Below are 23603 nucleotides of genomic sequence, written 5' to 3'. Positions count from 1 at the left end.
GCAGGTGGTTGTGAGCCACTGTGTAGGTGTTGTAACCAAACTCAGGTCTTCTGCAAGAACAACAAGGCTCTTAACCATTGAGCCATCTCCCAGTCTCCAGACCCACAGTCTCTCAGAATCGATGCTTCCACCCAGGTAGATAGGGTAAAGTCTCTGTTTTCCCAGCAGTGTGCTTGATAGTTGTTGACTGGGTCTCTTAAAACACGGAGTACCGTAGAAAACTCCTACTGGCTCCAGATCGCTTTGTGGATGGAGGCAGCTGAGCAAGGCGGCACACACAGTAGTAAGAGTGTGATCTGCAGTATGAGTCCTGGCTCTGCTAGTCGATGACTTTGCTCCCTTGGTAAATTGCCAGAACCAATTTGTCTTTATCTAAATGTCTCTTTCTAAAATGTGGAAATAATGACAAACCAAACCCAGGTACTCTGTGAGAGCAACACAGCTCTTAACCACTGAGCCATCTCTTCAGACCTAAGTTAAGGTGTCTTGGAACAGGTAGATAGGTAGTTACAGGGCTTCAGAGAAACAGTGCTCACAGCAGAACTCGGCTGGGCCTCCTAAGAGGTTGTTGTGGTTTCGAGCTCTCTGATGCATCTCCATACGTCATGACTGTGACTTGGATAAATTGAGGTAGTCCCACTCCACCCTCTGTGTCCTGATTGTATTTGGAGTCTGGGTCTTGCTATGATACCCCAGACCAGCCTTAAATTTACCGTGCAGCTGGACTTATCTCCTCCACCTTGTGGTGATCCTGCTGTCTTGCCTCCCAAGTGTTGGGGTTACAGGTATGTTTGATGCTGCTCTCTGCTTGAGTTGATAAGGTCACATGCTATAGTATGGAGTGGTGGTCTTCACCAGAGAAATTAAAGAGACTCCCATAAATTGTGTGTGTGTGTGTGTGTGTGTGTGTGTGTGTGTGTGTGTGTGTGTGTGTGTGTGTGTGTGTGTAGCCCTGGCTGTTCTGGAACCTGTAGACCTGGCTGGCCTTGAAGTCATAGAAATCCACCTGCCTCTGCCTTCTAAGGGCTGGGATTTAAAGTGTGCACCACCACCTGGCTTAAAGATATATTTTTTTTGTTAACGATTTATTTATTTATTACATATACAATGTTCTGCCTACATACCAGAAGAGGGCACCAGACTGAATTGTAGATGGTTGTGAGCCACCATGTGGTTGCTGGGAATTGAACTCAGGACCTCTGGAAGAGCAGCCAATGATCTTATCCTCTGAGCCATCTCTCCAGCCCCCTTAAGATTTTTTTGTTTGTTTGTTTTTACGAGGCAGGATTTCTCTGTATTGTTTTGGAGGTTGTCGGTCCAGCCTGGCCTGGAACTCACAGAGATCCGCCTGCCTCTGCCTCCTGAGTGCTGGGATTAAAGGCGTGCGCCACCACCGCCAGGCAAGATATATTTTTAATTGTGTGTGTGTGTGTGCATGTGTGCTTGTGCTTGTGAGTTCAGGTGTCTGAACAAACTAGAGGCATCAGATCCTCTGGAGCTAGAGTTACATGAGATTGTAAATTGTCTAGCACGGGTCTTCTGAGTCATCTTACCACCCCAAGGTGTTGTTTTTTTAAGACTAATTATTATGAATTATTAATATTTTTGTGTACAAGAGCTTATGTGTGTGTGAGAGAGAGAAAGATATATATATATACATATATAGATAGATAGATGAGAGAGAGAGAGAGAGAGAGAGAGAGAGAGAGAGAGAGAGAGAGAGAGAGAGAGAGAGATATGTGTGGGGTGCCTGAAGAAGCCAGAAAAGGCCATTGACTCTCCCTGGAGGTAGAGTTATATACATGAGGTTGTGAGCTGTTCCATGTGGGTGCTGGGAGCTGAACTCTGGTCCTCTGTAAGAGCAACAATTGCTCTTAATGGCTGAACCATCTCCTCATAAAGTTTTTGGAGAAAAATAAAACTATATACCTTATATTTTCTCAGGGGAAAATATCTAATTTTTCTTTAAATATAACAACTGACCAATTGATAGGTCTTCGAGGACAAGTACTGTTTCTTAGAGATTGTATTTTTCTCTGTTGTTAAGATACAAGTCGAAGCTGGATGTGGTACCCTGTATACCTTTAAATCCCAGCTCTCAGGAGACAGAGACAGGTGGAGTTCTATAGGGTTAGGCCAGCCTAGGCTATATAGTGAGTTCCAGTTAGCCATGACTATACAGTAAGACTCTGTCTACACACACACACACACACACACACACACACGTGTAGTTAACTGTAACATTCTTGCACTTTACGGTTAGTGGAACTCTGTCCCATTCTTTCTACAGTCTAAGGGGCAAGCTTCTTCCACTGGCGTTCTCAGTGTAGACTCAGCCAGGCTGCCCTGAACACATGCTCAATTATCCTTAGTTGTCAGCTGTACTATGGAGGGTGATTTGGGGTATGGAGTTTTCTGAGTGCTGTTTAATGGTCCTGATTGCATGTGGATGTGCAGGGAGCCTGAGTCTGTTTGGCAGACAGCCCTTTCCAGGGATTTACAGAAGCTAGAAGGAGTAACCCAACAACACACTCAGCATCGCCTGTCTGGGAAGGCAGGCCATTATTGTTAGCTTGGGCCTGTGAACAGAGAGACCTCGATCACAATTTCACAATGCCCATTTCTGTGAAACATCAGTGGCGTCCAGTGCAGCCATCAGGCTTCCAGCACTTCCAGAATTAGATCAGACCGTCTGCTTCCATGCCATGTACTCATATTTCTGGTTATGAAATCTCCTTGTACTTAATTTCCTCTGATCTGCCAAGAAGCAGCTCTGCTCTTCTCCTTGTACGCGTCCAGGTTTCCTTGTCAATCCACCTGCTTTTCTTTGCTGTCCCTCACTCCTGTCTTCTGCCTTGCGTCCAGCCTTTGAAATAAGGCTGGGGTAGACCTTCAGGAATGGGCGTGGTAGAGCCTCACAGGGCCCACTCTGCAGACAGTGCAAGACCAGCATAGTAGAGATCAGAGCACGTATTGTGCCATATGGTCATGGCCAGGACAGCCCACTTCTCATTCCTCATTTGAAGTATCTGAAGGAGTTGATTGACTGACCATGAGGAAATGTGGCTCGCAGAACAAGAGCCTGGCATGGAGTGAGTGTTTTTGAAGTGGTAGCTGTGGACTGGATTCACCAGTTACAGGTGTGCAAGAATGGCTGATACTGTACCTGTTGCTGAGTTCCCAGTCCACTTTACCTATTCTCTTTATCTCTGTCCCTCCCTATCCCTCCCTGCCCCATCACCTCTCTGTAGTAAATGCATATGTTCCTAATGTTGCATATTTTTTGGACTAGTGAACCTCAATTCTATTGTGGAGCATGTACATATAGTGCACACACATGTATGCATGTGTCTGTATATGTTTCTAGACACATAGGTTTGTGACTTCTGGAAAGTTTTCTTTCACGTCATGTGTCTTCTAGTTTTCATTCATCAATCATGATGATCCCTGATATGGGAAAGGATGCCTAAGCCATCCACGTGCTAGAGATGTTTCCAAGGATGTTTTGGTAAATCATTTACCCAGTTTTCCTTTGAAAACTGTGATTAATAAACTAGTGGTCAGTGCTGGAGAACTGGCTCAGCTCTAAGAACACTGGATGATTTTTCCAGAGATCCAGGTTCAATTCCCAGCACCCACATGGTGGCTCACATCCACCTATAGTAACTCCAGTTCCGAGGGATTCAATTTTCTCTTATGACCTCCACAGGCACAGTGCATGGACATAGATGCAGCAAAACACCCACCATACACATAAAATAGTAATGGACAGAGTGTTGTCAGGATGGCTTATCATGGGGATCTGGAAAGATGGCTCAGCAGTCCAGAGTCCCGGGTTCAATTTCCAACAATCACATGGTGGCTCACAACCTTCCATAATGAGATATGGTGCCTTCTTCCAGCCCGCAGGCATACATACAGGCCAAACACTGTATACATAATAAATAAATAAATCTTTTTAAAAAATGGCTCATCATGTAAAGATGTTTGACACTGTGCCTTCACTCTCCAGGACCCACTTGATTGGAGGAGAGAACTGACTCCTGAAAGTTGTCCCTTAAAGCCACATAACAATGTGCCATGGCAGGTGTGCCTCTCCAACTTTGAATACATAAATGTAATAGAAATTTGTCACAAGAAATGTTCAGTTGTGTAATATATGGAGACCACCTGGGATTGTGCCTCTAACCTTATCTACAAAGAAACTCAGGAGAGCCAGGAAATTTTCAGACTAGAGACTGGAGAGACCAGAGAGGTGGCTTGATAGTTAAGAACATACAGGGAGCTGGGCGTTGGTGGCACACGCCTTTAATCCCAGCACTTGGGAGGCCAGCCTGGTCTACAGAGCTACACAGAGAAACCCTGTCTCAAATAACCAAAATAGAAGGAAAAAAGAACATACAGGGTTCTTAACACCTACTGGTGGTTTATGACTGCCTGTAACTTCTGGTACAGGGGATCTGATGCCCTCTTCTGATCTCCTTGGGCATCAGGCACATACATGGTACGTATACATACATGCAGGCAAAATACCAATACACATAAAATATTTTAAAAATTTAAGGGCTTAGTAGAAACTATATACCTGTTTATTCAGAATAAAGATACAAAGGTTGCCCAAATCATCCAAATCCTTGTCTTTTGGTTTTTCATGTTTTGTTTTTTTTGGATACAGTCTTGGGCAGACCTTGAAGTTTTAACACTTCTGCCTCTATCTTTCAAATATGAGAGCAAATAACAGGCTGTGGCATGGTAGCTGGTTTATGCAGGGCTGGAGATGAGTCAGGGCTTGCTAGGCAGGCCCTCCATGAAGTGAGCCACAGCCTCAGCCTTCCTTGCTTTTGTTTGGAAGTGCAACTACGTGTGGTTTCATGCTGGGTCTGAGTTCTCATTGGCTATGGATGACACAATATGAACTTCTGAGGCAGGATTGGTCCAGTCTAACTCTAGTTTCGAGATGGTAACATGTCTCACTTCCTGTAGAGTGAGGTTGACCTTCAATGGGCATTCCATGAATCTCAAAATCAAGTAACCATTGAATCTTGCTCATTTAGCTGTGCGTAGTCATCGCACCTGTAACAGTGACTTAATTTCATGACACCAAGCTTTTATACATTGTATTGTTGATTAAAATTTGGATCTGTATTGAAATGGAAAAGTAATAAGCTGAATTAATCAATCACTGTTAAACACTGTTAGAACCTTGCAAAAATTTAGGTCAACAGAAGGAGAGGATTTAGAAAGAAGTTGGTGTAAGCCAGGTACCATTGTACCTGTACATGTTGAAATATATAATGATGTTTCTACATTGTTCTTGTGTTGTCATTGTTCTTAATGGTCCTTGCTGTTTGAATGTCATCAGATAGTCATGACCATCTAGTTCTGGTGATGAATGTAAGCTGGAGACCAGGTGTCTGTTTGATTCTTGATAGCATGCCCCTCAGTTCAGGTGCCAATCATCCTGCATAGGAAAGATGAGCTCAGGCCTGCTGCTGGTGCCAGTAGCAACAGCAGCTCATATCGGTTGTGTTATTTCTTTCTTTCTTTCTTTTTTTTTTTTTTTTGGTTTTTCGAGACAGGGTTTCTCTGTAGCTTTGGACTTAGGGCCTGGGAGCTGGGAGTAGATATTGGTGTGTTAATGACAAACAGAAGTAGCTGGTGTGTGAGTAACTCGTGAAAAAGAGCCCAACTTTTCTGTTTGTAAACTTTTTAAAATGTTGATTGATTGGTGTGTTTGTGTGTGTGTGAGAGAGAGGGAGGGAGGGAGAGGGAGAGAAGGAGAAGGGGGTGGGAGGGAGGGGGAGGGAGGTAGATATGTAGGTTTAGTATATGGAACTCAGGTTGCCAGACTTGGTGACAAGCATTTGCTTTTGTTTTTGTTTTTTGAGGTAAGGTTTCTCTGTGTGGCTTTGGAGGCTGTTCTGGAACTTGTAGACCAGGCTGGTCTCAAACTCATAGAGATCCACCTGCCTCTGCCTCCCAAGTACTGGGATTAAAGGCATGTGCGGCCACCACCCAGCTGGTGACAAGCGTTTTTACCTATTGAGAGCCAACTTGTTGGCCTTCCTTCACATTTCCTCCCCAAAGGGCCAGAGAGAGAAGGAGGTTCATTTTTTCACTGAGTTTTGTGTCTTGAAGGGCAGGGGGTCTCACGAAGGGCCCTGCAGAGTTCTGAGGACATGGCAGCGTGGAGAAGTGTCGAGGGGTATGGAGCTACACAGGGTCGGTTGTCATATAATATTCACTGAGGGAGAAGTCACTTACGTGAGAAGCCGAGAACCTGAGGTCAGCGCTCTGCTGGTCTCCGAGACTCGACCGGACCCCAAGAGAGCACATGTCTCCTTTCCCCCAGTTCTTATCTCCCGTCCCTGCTACCTACCTGTGACCACACCTAGACAGGCATGGTCAGCGGTACAGGTGCCTAAGATCTCTCCCTACAGAGAAGGTAGTTCCTGTCCACAGGAGGATGGAGCTGGAGTTTGTCCTTAGAGATGTTTGTGTAGAATGTGATGATTGAAACATTGGGGTTGAGAGCCCAGTGTGTTCTGCTTCTGTCACAGCCAGAGCTAGGGCAGCTGTGTCCAGTTGGGCACCAGAGGAAGAAGGCTGCAGGAGGCCTGGTCAGGCCAGATGCCTGCTCTCCGCTGCCTCCACTCAGCACCTCTCTGCCTGTGACCAGACAGAAGGACTGTCTCTACAGCTGGGCCAAGCAACACAAGCCCGGAAGGTTCCCCAGTATTTGCTGCTGTGAGTTAAGCCAGCTCAGATTGTTTACAAACTAAATTTGACTGGATTGTCTACAGGGCATTGGTCATCTGAACTGTACTCTGATTTGCTTTGCCTGACTTTTAATATTTGCGAAGAACGTCTCTGGTGCAAAGTGGAAAAGTAGAATTCCTGAGTATGTTCTGTTCTAGTAGAATTTAGAGCCTTCTAGAAAGTTCCTTGAAGACAATAGGCAAGAGTCCCCTCACCTCACAGCTCAGAAAGGCGAGTGGAGTGAGTGAAGAAGGGGCCCGCACTGCCAGTTCAGGGTCCTGGTCTTCCTCGGAGCGCCTGCCGCATGGCTGCACTTGGTACGTCTTTTATTGGCCGATTATAACAGATCAGCTGCTGGGATCTTCTCTTGCGTTGCTCTTGGGCCCCATTAGTTCATTAGGCTGCCCTCAGCTCACGTCCTTGGGACAACGACAGTGGAGGAGAGGGTCGGCTGAGGAAGGTTCTCACTCTCCTCAGAGGAACCACAGGGAGGCCATGTGGCGGGGCTGGACGGTGGCTCTGTGTGGAGCACAGCAGCTTCTGACTCTGCAGACCCTGAACATGGCCTTGGGCTTCTTGCCTCCCTCGCTTGCCTGGTGCTTCATCTGCTGCGTGGAATGTGCTGTCCGCCTGGCTGTGCAGCTCAGCCTGCTGAGGCCGTGGAATCCTCCTCCCACGTGGCTGCAGGGAGCCTTGCACCATGCTGCCCCCCAGCAGCTCCCTGTCATTTCCTCTTATTCCCTTCCTCGCATACACACACTCAAGACCTGCTTTTCACTTATTGACTACAGACATGGTTCTCTCAGTGCACCAGCCTGGCCTTGAAGCGGAAGGAAGCATGCATGAGCCGTGCTGCCTTCTTCAAACCTGGCTTTAAAAACAAAACAACCCTGTCTTTCTTGGGGGTGAGATTCCTACTATAAATAGAATCCTGATGTAAGATTATACTTAGCAGATTTTACTGCCCTATATCAAAGTTAAGTCTGCTGATGTCTGTATAAAAAAAGTGTTTCTCACTGAAAAAAAGAGGTTGATATTTCTGCCCCTTTGAGCTCTCAAAAAGTTTTCTCAATTTAGGAAGAATTCATCTGAACCTTTGCTTTTGGAGTAGGTGAATGACTAGCAGATACTAATGGAATTCAGATATGTAAACTAGGCTTCCTAGTTAGTTAATATGACTTAGGTGGAAAAAATCCAAATCTATTACTATTACTGTAGCTAGAACATACAGAGGTGTGATTTTCTATAGCAGTTTATATAAAATTCTTAAAAAAACATTTTTATTTTGAGACAGGGTTTCTCTGTATTGTTTTGGAGGTTGTCCTGTCCTAGAACTCGCTCTGTAGACCATGCTGGCCTCGAACTCACAGAGATCCACCTGCCTCTGCCTCCTGAGTGCTGGGATTAAAGGCGTGTGCCACCACCGCCCAGCTCACATCTATTTTTTAAAAATCCTTTAAGTTAAAAAAAAATTGCCGGGCGGTGGTGGCGCACACCTTTAATCCCAGCACTCGGGAGGCAGAGGCAGGCGGATCTCTGTGAGTTCGAGGCCAGGCTGGACTGACAGCCTCCAAAATAATACAGAGAAACCCTGTCTCGTAAAAAAACAAAAACAAAAACAAAAAAAATAGATGTGTGTCTGTGTGGGTGTTTGTCACATGTTCAGGTGGCCGAGGAGGCTGGAGGAGGTGTTCCATCCTCTTGAACTGGAACCACAGAAAGTTATGAGCTCTCAGTGTGGGTGCTGGGAACTGAATCTGGGTCCTGTAGGTGCTCTTCACTGCGGAGTTATCTCGACAGTCCACAAATTTAAAACTTCCATCTTTGCATAAGAAACTGTCCACGTTCTCTACGCCCTTTAGACCCATGCTGATCTACATAGGGGGATCAAGAAGCCTTTCTTGGGGGGCTATGAAAACAAACTAGAGAAGTGAGAATCTGGGAACCTTGAGATAGAACACTGAGTGGCCAGACAGAGGAAACTAGGTGGGGGACACTGAAATAAAATTTAGCGACTACTGGAGAATTGAAATTTTTTCCTCCATCCCACTGTATTGGACAAAATAAAAGAGAATGTTTGCCCTTAACAATGGTGCATAGGAGGATATTCTGTTCAGTGTTAGTGGGAATACAAATTGTCTTCAAAATCTCAGGTATGAGCTGCTTGCCTGTGATGTCAGTACTTTTGAGGCGGATGTGGGAGGATCAGGAGTTTAAGGCCAGCCGTGCTATGTAGCAAGTTTGAGGCCAGCCTGGGCTATATGAGACCCTGTCTCAAAAACAGCAGCAGCAGAACATTTAAACATGAGCCCTATTTGACACTTCACTTCAGCTCTTACAGATGCACACTTCCAATAGACTTGATCTTATACACAGATCTATATAGATGGTTTTTCTTTGTTTTTATTTAACTATTTTATGTGCATTGGTGTGAAGGTGTCAGATCCCCTGGAACTGGGGTTGCAGACAGCTGTGAGCTGCCATGTGGGTTCTGGGGATTGAACTCCCATCCTCTGGAAGAACAGGCAGTGCTCTTAACTGCAGAGCCATCTCTCCAGCCCTGCAGATGGTTTTTCAAAAGTCTGGTTATACCTTTTGGTAGAGTGCCTGCCTCGCACCCTGAAGGCTCCGGGTTCAATCCTCGAACCCTCAGGCATCACATGCAAGAACAAAACAAAGAAAGAATTTGCATGGTTCCTGGTATAGAGCAAGCCCACCCTAGATGGTAACTGCTTTTGGGGTGAGGTGGTGGCTCAGTGGGTAAGAGTGCTTGCTGTATAAGCATGAGGACCTAAGTTCAAATCCCCAGCACCCATGTAAAAAAAAAAAAACCCTGTATGACTGTGCATGTCTGTAGTCCCAGAATCAGGTGGATCCTGAGACCAGTCAACCTAGCCAAAAGAGAGACCTTTCCCTTCAGTGAGAGACCCTACCTACCTACCTCTCTTGGTAGGCGTTTCCTCAAGATGGGCTTGAGGAACTTTGGTGGGATTCTCATGACCTGGGAAATACTGAGCGTGTCCAAACTTGAAACGGCAGACCTTAAGAAGGTCTTCAGAAGAGGAAGGAAGTTTTGGTTTCCTGTGCACATGCATTTTTCCTAAGATGGGAACTAACGGCTTGCGTCTAAAATGTGATTCTCTTTTAACCAGTTGGATTTTTTAAAATTCATTTTTAAATGTGTATGGGTAATGTGGGCATGAGAGTGTCCCCAGAGTTCAGAGGGTGCATCACATCCCCTGGAGCTGCAATTCTATGTAGTTGTGAGTCACCTAATGCGGGTGCTGGGACCTGACTATGGGTCCTCTGCAAGAGCAGCAAGTACTCTTAACCACTGAGCCTTCCCTCCAGCCCCACACTTAGAGTTTGGCATTACACGTTTTCCCTTTAAAAACTGAAAGATGATCATGGCTTCCTGGAGGAGCAAAGGGGTATGGCTTAGCTCTCTGAGAGTAATTATTTCAAAGAAAAGCTTGTAAGTTCAAGGAACAGTAAGGCGTTGACTTTCTGTCCTCACTACTTGCAACCCTGCTTGGTAGAGCCATTAGGAGACTGGGGGCCTAGTGGGCACGTGGGGCCGAGCACTGTGCGTGTGTTAGTTGGCATATTGATGCTGTTGTTTTTCTCACCCTGTGACTCGGGCCAGCCTGGGACTCGTGTAGTCCAGGCTGGTGATCTCCTGCTGCTTCTACCCCTCTACTGAGTTCCTGTACTCACCCCACACCTTCCCTGAGTTCTTACCCTCATAGATGCCATCTGTGACAATGACCAGTTGTCTCTCTGAGCTCCCCGAGAGTGGTTTGGCTGAACCAGCTGTTTTGTTTATTGTGGGTTCAGAGGATTGAATTTAGGTCCTCACATTTGTGCAGCAGGCACTTCACTGTAGGTTGAGCCGTCCCTGGGCTTATCTTTGTAAATGGTCTTGTGTGGCTGTGCAGGAGGAAGGGCCTGGCTTTGAATGGATGGCTGTGATTTGGGTTTGGTTTCATTTGTGTGGCCGTGCAGGAGGAAGGGCCTGGCTTTGAATGGATGGCTGTGATTTGGGTTTGGTTTCATTTGTGTGGCCGTGCAGGAGGAAGGGCCTGGCTTTGAATGGATGGCTGTGATTTGGGTTTGGTTTCATTTGTGTGGCCATCTAGGGACTTGCACGGAGAATGTCTGATCACATTAGTGGTTTGAACACTCCTTCCTCTGGCATGTGGACCTTTAGGCCCAGCAGTGGGGGGAGGCATGGGCCTGCTGGTTTACTCATGGCGTAAGCTCTGTTTGGTGCTGGATCTGGTGTTAGTGGCAACAGTGGTGGTGCTGGATTCAAGGGGGTGTTGACTGTGAGTCCAGGAACCTGATGACTCATGGGAAAAGTTCTGGCTTCTAACGGCCTAGGTGTCTCAGAGCATTGCCAGTACACAGAGTCCCGCCTTGTCATCTTGAAGTGGGACTAAGGCTAGGCTAGTTCGTTAGCCTCTGTGTCAGTTTTGAGTTTTGTTTACAAGGTGACGTATTACCAAGTTAGGATGGCTGCTGCCAGTTATCAGCTGCCTCACTGACTTAAGTGAATTTAGGGATGGCTGTTCAGATGCACTTGAGAATATTTTAGTTTAAATTGGGCCTTTCTTTTCTTTATTTTTTCCTCCAAGATAGGGTTCCTCTGTGTAGCCTTGGCTGGCCTCAAACTCACTCTGTAGACCAGGCTAGCCTCAAACTCACAGAGGTCTGCCTGCCTCTGTTTTGCAAGTGCTAGGATTAAAGGTGTGCTCCACCACTGTCTGGCTAAGTCAGGCCTTTCTAGATGGATGATGTGGACCAGATCCACTGTATGCCATGCGACATCAAGGCAGGAAACAATCTTACTCTCCCTTTCCTCCTTTTCCTTGATTTTTAATGAAAGCAACTCACATTTAGAGACTGCAGACGAGGTGGGTGTGGTGGCACACACCTTTAGTCCCAGCATTGGCAAAGGCCAGCAGAGACTACATAGTGATACCCTGTCTCAAAAAAATAAAAGAGGAAAAATCCCTCTGCAATAGGATGCAGCTTGCTCTTTTCTTCTGCCAAAAGAAAATTTTAAATTAAAACTATTGACTGATAGAGCCAATTGATCAGGAAGGATGTGTGCAGTTTTAACCTTGACAAATTAGGATTACCCTTGAGGAAGGAGACTGTTCCAAACCTGACTGTCCCGTGTGTAGAAGCCAATTCATTCTCATTTACACGTTTTTCTTCCCTCCTGCTGCAATCTAGCATTCGGGTAGGAGGGAACAGTACCAATAGCCCCACTATTGTCTGTCTGTCTGTCTGTCTGTCTGTCTGTCTTAGTGAGAGAGGACTAGGCAAATGTTCCTGGAAGGCAGCACCCAGGAGTGTACTCTGTATGGCTTTGATTGCTGGAAGCCAGAACTGGTTAAAATACAGCTGGAGGAAGGAAGGAAGAAATGTTATTATTAGATTATAAAAATAAAAAAACAAAAGCCAATGTCAGAGAGGTTATTATCTGTTAATAAATGCCACACTGAGTCTTGAAACAGCTCATCATTTCTCATTGTCCAGCCTGATTTGCTGCCAATTAGTTTATCATGGCTTAATTAATGAGGCCTGCCCTTTGGGGTGGCTAGAAAGGAGGTGAGTTTCATTGATGTCTGGTGTTCGCACTCTTGGCTTGTGGAACTTGTGATAGGGAAGGCAGCTGGCTTCCTTGAGGAGCCTTTGATTTCCATGTTCAAATTTGATTGAAGCCATTGACTTGTTCTTGTCTGTAGGTGGCATGAAATAAAGAGTGGTACATAAATTCTAGAGCCACAAACCCTTATTCGAAGCTCCCCCCCCCTTTTTTTTTTTTGGAGACAGGGTTTCTCTGTGTAGCCCTGCCTGTCCTGGAACTTACTCTGTAGACCACACTAGCCTCGAACCCATAGAGATCTGCCTGTCTCTGCTTCCTAAGTGCTAGGGTTAAAGGCTACTACCTCCAGCTCAGCTTTTATCAGTCTTACTGAGAGAGATGAACTCCTTTTCAGGGACATGACTCTAATGGAGAAGCATGGCCAGGACCTGGGGAAAGGCCATCAGCAGAGCAGGCAGCACCCTGCTTTCCAGGAACGTGGCTGCCAAGCCCAAGCTCACAGAGAGCATTTGGCTGCAACAAGCTTTTTGTTTTCCCTTAAATGTTTGAGAGCATAAATACCTCTGCATCCCTTATCTTAGAAGCCAGCCACACCAAGTAAGAGCTAAGGAACAGTGGAGTTTTGTGCATTGCCTCGTTTCTTGCTGAGTCTCTGTCTCACTGTGCTGCCCTGGCTGGCCTGGTACTCATTCATGTTCCTCCTGCCTCAGCCTCCACAGTGCTGGGGTCACAGGCACAGCCACCTCGCCTGGCTTTGTGAGGTTTCTCGGTTCATATGGAACGATGCACATATGGAGGCCAGAGGAAAGCTTGGGGATTGGTTCTCTTCCACCGTGTGACTCCTGGAGTTGAATTCAGCTCATCGGGCTTGGTGGCCAGTGCCTTTGCTCCCTGAGCCATCTGCTTGCCCTCGAGAGGAAAACTGATTGTGAAGAGTGACCCTCGTGTCTTCTCTGCTTGTTTCTCTCTGTTCCCTGGACTTTTCCTTTTGACCCGTGTCTTCCCCGTATTTCCTTTTCCCAAATAGTTCTAACGATGCCAAAGGGAGTGCTAGAGCGCCTGAGTAATGGAGAAGGCTAACATGTTTTCAGATCCTCGACCGGTAGCCTTTGGAGTCTGCCCCAGCACTGAATTCCCTCCTCAGTAATGTATCTTCATTTCTTAAGGAAGATTGATGAACACTAATTTCAGCAGCCTTGCAAACCTTGCAACAACAAATCATCCCAGCTCAGGCGTCAAATGATACCCATCTTACTTTACAACTGCTGAGCCTGACAGAGAACCTGAGTTCCCTCCTCAGGACAGACATGACAGAAGGCGAGGGGAAAAAGTGTCATCTGACCTCCATGTGTCCATAGCGGCGCATGTGTGCGCGAGCACACAAAACACACACACGCACGCACGCACGCACGTACAAATACATAAAGAGAAGAATGTACCAGTATGTCAGGATAGTCCATACCTTGGAGGACAAGGAGGACTTCTCTAGGGCCCCCTTTCTAATTTATTTAGTTTTATTTTATATGTATTGGTATTTTGCCGTGGGCATCGGGTGCCCTGCAACTGGAGTTACAGACAGTTGTGAGGTGCCATGTGGGTGCTGGGAATTGAACCCAGGTCCTTTGGAAGAGCAGCCAGTGCTCCTAATGCTGAGCCACCTCTCCATCCCTCTTGGGTCCATTTCTAGGGTTTCTTTTTCCTTAGTTTTCTCCTGCTTATTCCTTGGTGTGTTGCAGAAGTGTCAGCTTCTCAGAGGATTTCAGTGCACACGTATATTGCAGTCACTGCTGCAGGCAGGGTGGTGGACTTGAGCACACAGCAGCCTTCGCAGACGCCCGACCCTGCCCGTTCCTCCACCTGGCCTCCAGGCCCTTCTGGGGCTGGACACAGTCTAAGCACACTGTGATCACATCAGACTTGCTGAAACATTCACTGGCAGGGGATTGTCCCTAAGGGAGCCTGGTGACAAGGTTAGTTTTCAGATCTAAAGACCCACTTCACACTACATCCAGTGGTCAGTGCAAGGCGCAAACGTCTTGAGGTCTGCTGGTGGCCTTGAAAGGAAATGAGCACGCAAGGCAATCTACACTGGCATTTCAGCTCCCGGGGCTGAAGCTTGTCTGTTTTCGTAAGCCCGACTGCAATTGAGTTTTAGCAGTGGAGGGCACGAGGCTTGGCGTTTTCTATGATGCTAGACCGTGGATAGATAAGGAGGCCTTTCATGTCTCATTGCAGCTGGTCACATGTTGCTGGTTCAGAACTGAGCTCTTGGCTCACGGGGCAACATCGTGATGGAGCACAGAGGGCAGCCACTGTGGCCAGGACCAGGCAAGACAGAAGAGCTGTTGGCTGCTGCGGGAAGGGTGTCCAGACTCTCGAGTGTCGGGAAGGCCGCGTCTAACCCTCTCGTGGCTGATCAGTGCTGAGGCAGGCCACATCAGGTTCCTAGTGTCAGCTGGATGCACTTTTCTCCTGGCCTTGCTGTCCTGAAAGACTGTGACTGGATGTGGGAAGTTAGCTCCGTTGACCCTGGAGCCACCATGAGAAGGACAAGAGGAGGTGACTTGGGAGAGACCTGAGTAGATGTCTGGAACCCAAACTATGGGCTGGTGCTAGCACACTCAGTTTATCAATGACTTGGCTCCTTAGACGCAGCCTTTGCTCACCTAGTTTCATAATGAGCGTAAGGAAATGGGAACCCTAGACATGGGCTCTAGTGAAGGAAGCATAGGCCGATCCTGGCAAACTGGCACTCTGATTCACTAGCCCCTGAGCAGAAGCCACAGTCCATCGCCTCATCATAACAAACAGGCCCAGAGGCGTCCTTGTGTTTGGAGAGTAGCAGTGTGCCCCAGCCTCTGCTGGCTTGCTTTAGTGAGACTAAGCAGCAGAGCCAGGCTTGCTCAGTGTGGACTTAACCCTGTTTACAATGAGCTCCTGAAGCTCTGAGGCTTGACCAGACTGCCCGCCCCATCTGGTGGTCTGGTATCCACTTCTCTATGGGGCCTAGTTCAGGCCTTCTTGACTGATAGGGACGTGGGGACAGGTTGGTCAGAGATAATCAGAAATCCTTTTCAATTGACAGGTCATGGACTCCTAACTGGAAGTTGGCCCCTGGTGGCCTCTGTACAAAACATAGAGCAGGTGCCTCCTTTGTCCCTAAGGTCTGGCCTGGTTGCTGAGGCTGCAGACTCCACTGATGTTTTACCCTGTGTCCTTGGGCTGTGCCTAGCCTGGCTTTCTGCTTTATCTCTTCACTTCTGTCCAGGAGACCAACTTACTCTATGCAGCCTCGAAATTGTGCCCATGACTATTCACTTGACAGCCACTGTTCCCTATGAAGCAACCCCAGAACAGCACAGCCTTGTTTACCGCTGGTGTTATCAAAGCAACGTACTGAGAATTAGCCGCTACCAAACTTTCTTTTAAAATTACCTCTACAGTTTTCCTTTAAAATCACCCCTGGACAGGGAGGCGGGCAGGAGAGACGACTCAGCAGCTAAGAGAACAGACTGCTCTTGCAGAGAACCCCAGTTCAATTCCCAGTACCCACGTCATCAGGTGACTCGCAAATGTCTGTAACTCCAACTCCAGGGGGTCTGGTGCCTCTAGCTTTCATGGGCACCCACACGAACACATACATACCATGTATGTACATAACCAAACACATGCATGTAAGTTAAAAGAAGTCTACAAGGAATTATTCTTATAAAGCTAGGTGGCAGTTGAATGAAACTGAGCTGTTTCTCATTTTTGTTTTTTCTTTCACAACTGAGGATCAAACCCAGGGCCTGGCACTTGGTAGGCAAGCACCCTACCACTGAATAAAAATCCCCAACCCCTCTCATCGTTTCTATTGCTGCTTTGTCTTATTTTCTTTATAACTGGCAAACCTATTGACATAAAGATAGCAAGGGAAGAGCTAGGCCTGCCTTGAATACTAGGGCTCAGGAGGCAGATGTAGATGTATGAATTCAAGGCCAGTATGGTCCACATTATGAGTTCCAGGCTAACCAGGGCCACAGTAATACCCTGTCTACAACAAACAAAGCAAACCAGAAAAATATTGTCCTGAGGCTAAATTTCCGAACTGTTTCCCACTGCTGTGTCTGGTTGATGGAGTGTGTTCGTTCTTCCTGTAGTCAACCCCGGAGGAGAGCCCGCAGGTCGCAGAAGAACGTGAACAAACTCTGGCAAAGACTTTATGGAAGTAGTTTCTCTCAGGGATTTGATGGTGAAAATCAATGTGACGTCTGGGCCCTGACTCTGGTCCTCTTGCCGCATTAGCCAATCTCCTCCCTCTGGTGATCTAGGAGTGCCCTTTCCCACCCCCACCACACCAGGCTCCATCTGCTCTCTTGTTGGTAGTATCAGTAGCTGGCACTTTGGACAGCAGAGTTTGGCAGAAAACCTAAACATAGGACTGAGCAAGCAATGTCGTATTGATGGCCTGTGGTAGCTGTTTATCCCTGTTTGTAGTCACCTGTGAGCATAAACAAAGTGGAAATGCCCTAGGTCCCCATTTTGCAGGTAATACTGAGACTGAGAGGTCGTAACGTGTTGGCGTTGTGGCATGTTCGTGCTGCAGAGTCCCCTGGGAAAGGAGTAAGGAGGAGAAGTCTGGTACCCTGTGCCAGGCAGATGCCCTTCCCATTCACCCATGCCTCTCTTGTACCTGGGGTTACCTCCCCTGACTACCTCCTTGTGTTTTCCTGCAGGCAGAGGACAGACCTAGGGTCATACCATGTCCACCCTGGTCTTCATGGCCCCTCCTTTTCTCTCCCCACTGCCCACACCCATCCTGCTCCTACTGCTTACTAGTACAGAGGACAGAACAGGTGTCCCATGTCTCATCCTGGCCTGTGTTCCCAGAACTCCTGATGTCTGCCCCATATCCTAGCTCTTCAGGTGGCATCTCTGTCCAGCCCGTCAGGTGCCTTGTGCCCAACAAGTTGGCTGTAATTAGCCAGACGTGGGGCCTCCCCACTGTCTCTGGCATTTAAGAGTTAAGAGGCAGGTAGGGGGGTCATGCATTTGAGACCAGCTTGAGATACATAGTCAGCTGCCCCTTAGAAGCACGATGATGTGAGATGTCATGAACTAGATGTCACAGGTGGGCAGCTCTTCAGGTGCTGCCTTCCTTCCTCTCGATATTAAGCTCCAGGAGGGCAAAAGTGCCTCCCGTAGTCCCCAGTGGCATCGTGCTTGCTGGTAGGCTACCAGGCTGCCACTCAGCTTTCTTCCATTTGAGTAGATGCTTGTTTTACCCGAGGCCTTGCCATAGCTACCTAAATGGTCATATGACACTGGTCGTGTGAGAACAGCAGTCAGTTTCTAGATCTCTCCACTCGAATGTTTTGCCACTTACCGCAATGGCAAGACGGTGCGGGTGCAGCGGGCGATCCTAGGCACACTGTTAGGGCGGCCGTGAAACCACAGTAGGAGCAGTAACCGCCTGGGTCAGCTTTCCACAGGTGGAATGCCACTGGCCTTAAAGCCACCAGGATGCTTCATTTTTAGCTTCTCAGTAGAGAATTGCTGGTAGAAACGAGCCAGTTAAAAGGGAGGGAGGGGCCATTCAGCAGTTGTGAGTGAGACAGATTGTTTGGCATTTATAACACTGGTGTATGGTTTGCTCATAAAAGAGAATGCCTAGCTGAAATTTATCTAGTGAAAATTAAGCCATTAAACCTTCCAAAGCGAGAAACTCTGGCCATCTGCCATGTAAAAGCATAATCACCTCCAAGCTGAGCTTCATCTGGGCTTGGATCTGCACATGGTGCTGTCGCCAGTGGAGAAGCCACTCTCTGACTTTGGTTTTTCTTGTTGTTTTTCACAGAGCCTGAGCCCTTGTGAAGCTGGCAATGACAAGTCTGAATGGTCGCCATGCCGAGAAAACCACTGACATGCCAAAACCATCAGCCCCCAAAGTGCACGTGCAGAGGTCCGTGTCCCGAGATACCATCGCCATTCACTTCTCGGCATCCGGGGAGGAGGAGGAGGAAGAGGAGGAGGAGTTCAGGGGTTACCTGCAGGAGGGGTTAGATGACCAAAGCATTGTAACGGGGCTTGAAGCCAAGGAGGACCTCTATCTTGAACCCCAGGGTGGCCATGACCCTGTGGGCCCTGCTGCCGCGACCATCCTGGCAGACGGACTGTCTGTGTCTGAGACCCCTGCCATTTTGCCCGTCTCCGAGAACACTGTAAAGCTGCTGGAGTCCCCTGCTCCAGCCACACAAGTATTAAGTACAGTGCCACTGGCTCTGTCCCCAGGGTCGTCTTCATCTGGGCCCTTAGCTAGCTCTCCCAGCGTGTCATCCCTTTCTGAGCAGAAAACCAGCTCCTCATCCCCATTGTCTTCTCCTTCCAAGTCCCCTGTCCTTTCATCCAGTGCCTCATCCTCTGCCCTTTCCAGTGCAAAGCCCTTCATGAGCCTGGTGAAGTCCCTGTCAACCGAGGTGGAGCCAAAAGAGTCCCCGCACCCCCCACGGCACAGGCACTTGATGAAGGCTCTGGTCAAGTCCCTGTCCACAGACGCGTCCCGGCAGGAGTCGGACACCGTGTCCTATAAGCCCCCTGACTCCAAGCTCAATCTGCACCTGTTCAAACAGTTCACACAGCCACGGAACACGGGTGGAGACTCCAAGACTGCGCCTTCTTCCCCGCTGACTTCTCCTTCTGACACTCGCTCCTTTTTTAAAGTGCCCGAAATGGAGGCGAAAATCGAAGACACTAAACGACGCCTTTCCGAAGTCATCTATGAGCCCTTCCAGCTCCTCAGCAAAATCATGGGGGAGGAAAGTGGCAGCCACAGGCCCAAAGCCTTATCTTCAAGTGCTTCCGAGCTCTCCAACCTGTCCAGCTTGAATGGGCACTTGGAAAGCAATAACAACTACAGCATCAAGGAGGAGGAGTGTGACTCCGAGGGGGACGGCTATGGCAGTGACTCCAACACCCCCAAGAGTGACCACCCGAAGCCCACCGAGGAAGCTGGGAAGGAAGTGGAGCCCAAGGGCTCCCAGGGGAGCAATCTGAAGGATTTAGGGGCAAAGACAAGTACTCTCGTTCTTGAGAGATGTTCCCTGTCTGCCTTAGCGAGCAAAGAGGACGAAGAGTTCTGTGAACTGTACACTGAGGACTTTGAGCTGGAGGCTGAGGGCGAGGGGAGATTTGATAAGCCCCTGGGTGTCCCCACCAAGCCAGAAGTGCTTGCCGACGATGGCATGGTTCTGGACAGCGAGGATGAAGGGGACTCGGCCACCCAGCACCAGGAGTTACCAGTGAAGACACTGGGCTTCTTTATAATGTGTGTCTATGCGTACCTCATCCTCCCCCTCCCCTACTACATGAGCGGGCTCTTCCTGGGCATTGGCCTTGGGTTCATGACTGCTGTTTGCATGATCTGGTTTTTTACACCACCAAGTGCTCATAAATACCACAAATCACATAAAACTCTGCGACACTGGTATACAAGATCCCTGGACATCAAAGAGCCTGAAATACTGAAGGTAAGCCTCCCTCTAGCCACTGACAAGCACTTACATCTAAAGGTGTTTGCTTCAGGGGTGTGTTTAAGACTTTGGAGTCTCTCTGTTCTGCAGGAAACCACACTGCTGCCCTGGAAACCCTGTAGATCATGTTTACCTGTTTAGCTGTTAGCATTTCAAAGTTCTCCATGGCCCCAGAAAGTGACACTGCTATCTAGTTCCTACTTAGATCTATCCTTCAGTTAGCCAGGTATTTGCTACATTTTGAGGATCTGTCCTGACTGAATGTTAGGATTCTATATTCTTATTTTTCAGACAGTCTCGCTCTGTAGCTCTGACTGTCCTGGAGTTTATTGTGTAGACCAGGCTGGCCTCGAACTCAGAGTTCCTCCTACTCCTGCCTCCTAACAGCGGGAATTAGAGGCGTGTGCCACCATGCCTGGCAGGATTATGTATTTTTGACATTCTGGCATCAGGTTCAATGCTTATAGAACTGCAGGATATGGCCAAGAAGAAAGAGACTAGTTGCCGGGCGGTGGTGGCACACGCCTTTTATCCCAGCACTCGGGAGGCAGAGGCAGGCAGATCTCTGTGAGTTTGAGGCCAGGCTGGACCGACAGCCTCCAAAACAATACAGAGAAACCCTGCCTCGTAAAAAAAAAAGAAAAGAAAAGAAAGAAAGAGACCAGTTAATGTCTGTTGATGGCGCTTGCTGCTAGCTTGTCCCTATGCACAGGGAAACATGGGCTGAGAAGATGCCAGCTTTCTGTTCACGCTGCGTGTCAGGCTTTGGGCTTTGGGGGATTTACGGGATGATCGTTTGGGGTGCAGGGTTTCTATTTATTTTTGCATATTTATATTTTACTGTTATGTGTGCTTCATAAGATGTGTAGCATGCAAGTACAGTTGCATGCCACCTTGTGGTATGCATCTATAATCTCAGCATTTGGAACACAGAGGCAGGAGGATCTCTGTGAGTTTGAGGTCAGCCTAGTCTATATATAGTGAGTTCTAGGACATAACATAACTTTTTGGCAAGACACTGTATCAACCAACAGAACAACAGTACAACATATGTATAGTTTCTGAGTTTTTATACACATACTTACATAGGGTGTAGAATCAGGAATGTTTAAAGGTCACTGAGATATAAAAGTTGTCAATGTCAACCACACTGGTCCCCAGTTGGCATTAGATGCTTCCAGTTTTACACATTAGGAGACACAAAGACTCTCCTTGTCCCAAGTTTTGAGCCCATTGTGACCCATCTCCTTCCCACAGCATGACTCTACAGGAAGTTCATTTCCAGACTTTTCCTGAGAATCCCTTGCTGCCCTTACAGATGTTCAAGATAAATTCTGTTTTCTTAGAGCAGTTTTGAACCTCATTGATCATAACCTTTAGCTCTTCAAGTTACAAGTTTATTTGGTCTCTGTTAAATTTATCTAGACATTTCTTCCCTTAATACTCTACAGATGACAACATGATCTCTCTTTATTGTAAAACAGAAACCAAAACAGCACACCTGGGGTAGGATGGGGTGCTCCTTCCAAGACTCCATGTGTTGTTTTCTGGTTTCTTTACCTTTCTTCCCTATCCAAAAGAAATACACAGGAAACTTTAAAAAAAAAAAGATTCTTTACCAAACCCCTGTTGATTGATGTATTATCTTAGCCTTTTCTTTTAAGTTCTGAAGTTTGTGTCTGTACCACACACGCACAGACCCACCCACTCTTCTCTTTGATCTGATGTGATCACATATCTTACAGCCTGACCTCTGTCCTGTCTTCCACATGGCAGTTTGTTATCAGACAGTTTCTTTTTTTGGGAGGAAGCTGGTGTTTCTCTTGAGGATGTGACACCTTAGATTAGCTTGAATACATGGAGCAAAATGACTCATGCAAGGTGGCTGCACTCTTTTGGAAGGGTGATGCTATGACTGCTTGATTTACACGCGCTCTTAGTGACTTAGTGCTAATTTTAGCAAAGAAAAATGGTGCTTGTGTTAGTCCCAGAGCTACTGACTGGCTGCAGCGTATGATTTCAACCGTTTGAGCATTCGTTTGTCCTAGGAAAAATTTTAATTTTGATATAGTCCGTCTCTAGTGTTGATCTAGTCACGGCTGTGGGTTGACAGTTTAGCAGCTACCCAGAGGGTGACACTGCAGTGGTATTTAAACGTCACTACGTCGTGTAAAGCAGTAAAGGAAGGATGCTAGGTGGGCGTGTCATTTCATTCGCACTGTGTCACGGCCCTGGTCAGTAGCAGTGGAGGCACAGAGAGGTTGTCCGCAGCCACACAGTCTCAGTGTATGCTTCGGTCTGCTTTCTGTTGCTAATTACATAACAGCCAGGCCAGGTAAGTTAGGAAAGGGGGCCAGGCTTGGTGTTACCACCTGTACTTTCAGCATTTGGGAAGCAAAAGCGGGTGCTTTGACGTTTGAGGGTAGAAAAGTTGTTATTTTGGTTGTGTCCATGGTTCTAGCCCAGAGTTGCAGGGCTTGTTTGGAAGACACGCCCCGTGTGCCTCCTCCCTGGCAGAGCGCTGCGGCACATGGGGCGTCATTGCTGGGTGACGGGGAACATTGAGCATGTGTTCTGCCTTCCCTGTCTTCCCTCAGAGCCACCAGATTTCAATCCTGGGCTTCCACCTGGTGGCTTTATCTAATCTCAGTCGCCTTCCAAAGGCCCTGCCCTCCAAAGTCAAGGTCAGACCCACCCTGCTGATGTCACTAAGGCTACGGTCTTCCGGGACCAGGGACCAGATCGTGCTTATTTTATAGTGTGGGAGTTCAGGCAAAGGAGAAGCAGCCGGTGAGAGCAGGACTGCCTCGGGTATCCAGCCTAGGGGCTCCAAAGCATGAAGGCCGCAGTTAGCAGACTTGAAACCTGGTAGGCTGGATAAGTAGCTCAGGCATCCTCTTGTGTGCCACAAGAATGTCAAGTGTGATCCCCTCTTTCTCATATGCTTCTGGAGTTGATATTTTGGGTGCCCAGCTAGATGTCCTGGCTGGAAGCCCTAGAAAGGAGTGTGCAGGACCCAGAAGGCTGGGGTGTTAGCCAATGCCCTTATGCTGGCTACTGAGTGTTCCTGACCAAATTGGATGGTCATCCTCAGAGCTCTTGCTGTCACTTGGCCAAGAGTGTATTTCATCCAGTGCCTTTCTTACATGCCAACTTTCCCACTTGTTTATAATGAAAAACTTCCCAAGATTCCAAAAGGTCCATGGATTTATGCTGGAGTGTGACTCAGATGCAGTTTTGAATTATATTTATGAACCAGTTCTTATCTGACATAAATTACCAACTCCAGTGCAGAAGGATGTTGGTTCCCAGAGTAAGAACTGTCTAGAGGGTTGGCTAAAATTACATTTATGCCTTTGCAGAGACTAATAAAAATGAATTTTGGAAAAACCTTTGTTTGGCAGTGTTAGATATAATAAGAGGGACAGGTTGTTTTAATAATTAGGTTCTCTAAATACAGGCTTTGGTTTTGATATATAAAAGTAATTTTGAGCTGTGCACAATGGTTCATGCCTGTAATTCCAACACAGCAAGAGGAAGGAAGATCAGGAGTTTCAGGGCCAGCTTTACCTACTTATAGCAAGTTCAAAGCCAGCCTGGGCAACATTAGACCATGTTTCAAAAACAAAACACGCACACACCTTGCAACTCTTAACTTGTAATCTCAGGTTCATGGTTTTATTTAATTTTAAGAAATTAGAGTAAACAAGCCATTA

General features: G+C 47.4%; 1 protein-coding gene across 3 annotated transcripts in view; it reads left to right on the top strand.

Annotated features, from left to right (window-relative positions):
• Tex2 (testis expressed 2) overlaps positions 1 to 23603 on the top strand; it is a 100672-nt gene that overhangs the window by 25083 nt on the left and 51986 nt on the right. For all 3 annotated transcript variants that reach the window (XM_005070008.4, XM_005070007.4, XM_021227143.2), the window contains exon 2: positions 18216 to 19884. In XM_005070008.4, the coding sequence (XP_005070065.1) occupies positions 18241 to 19884 (1644 nt within the window). In that variant the 5' untranslated portion in view covers positions 18216 to 18240. The remainder of the gene's footprint in view (positions 1 to 18215; positions 19885 to 23603) is intronic.

This window comes from Mesocricetus auratus, unplaced genomic scaffold (genome assembly GCF_017639785.1).
Source record: "Mesocricetus auratus isolate SY011 unplaced genomic scaffold, BCM_Maur_2.0 Super-Scaffold_100007, whole genome shotgun sequence".
Taxonomy (NCBI): Eukaryota; Metazoa; Chordata; class Mammalia; order Rodentia; family Cricetidae; genus Mesocricetus; species Mesocricetus auratus.
Note: the sequence above shows the minus strand (reverse complement) of the source record. Positions and strands in the feature narration are given on the sequence as shown.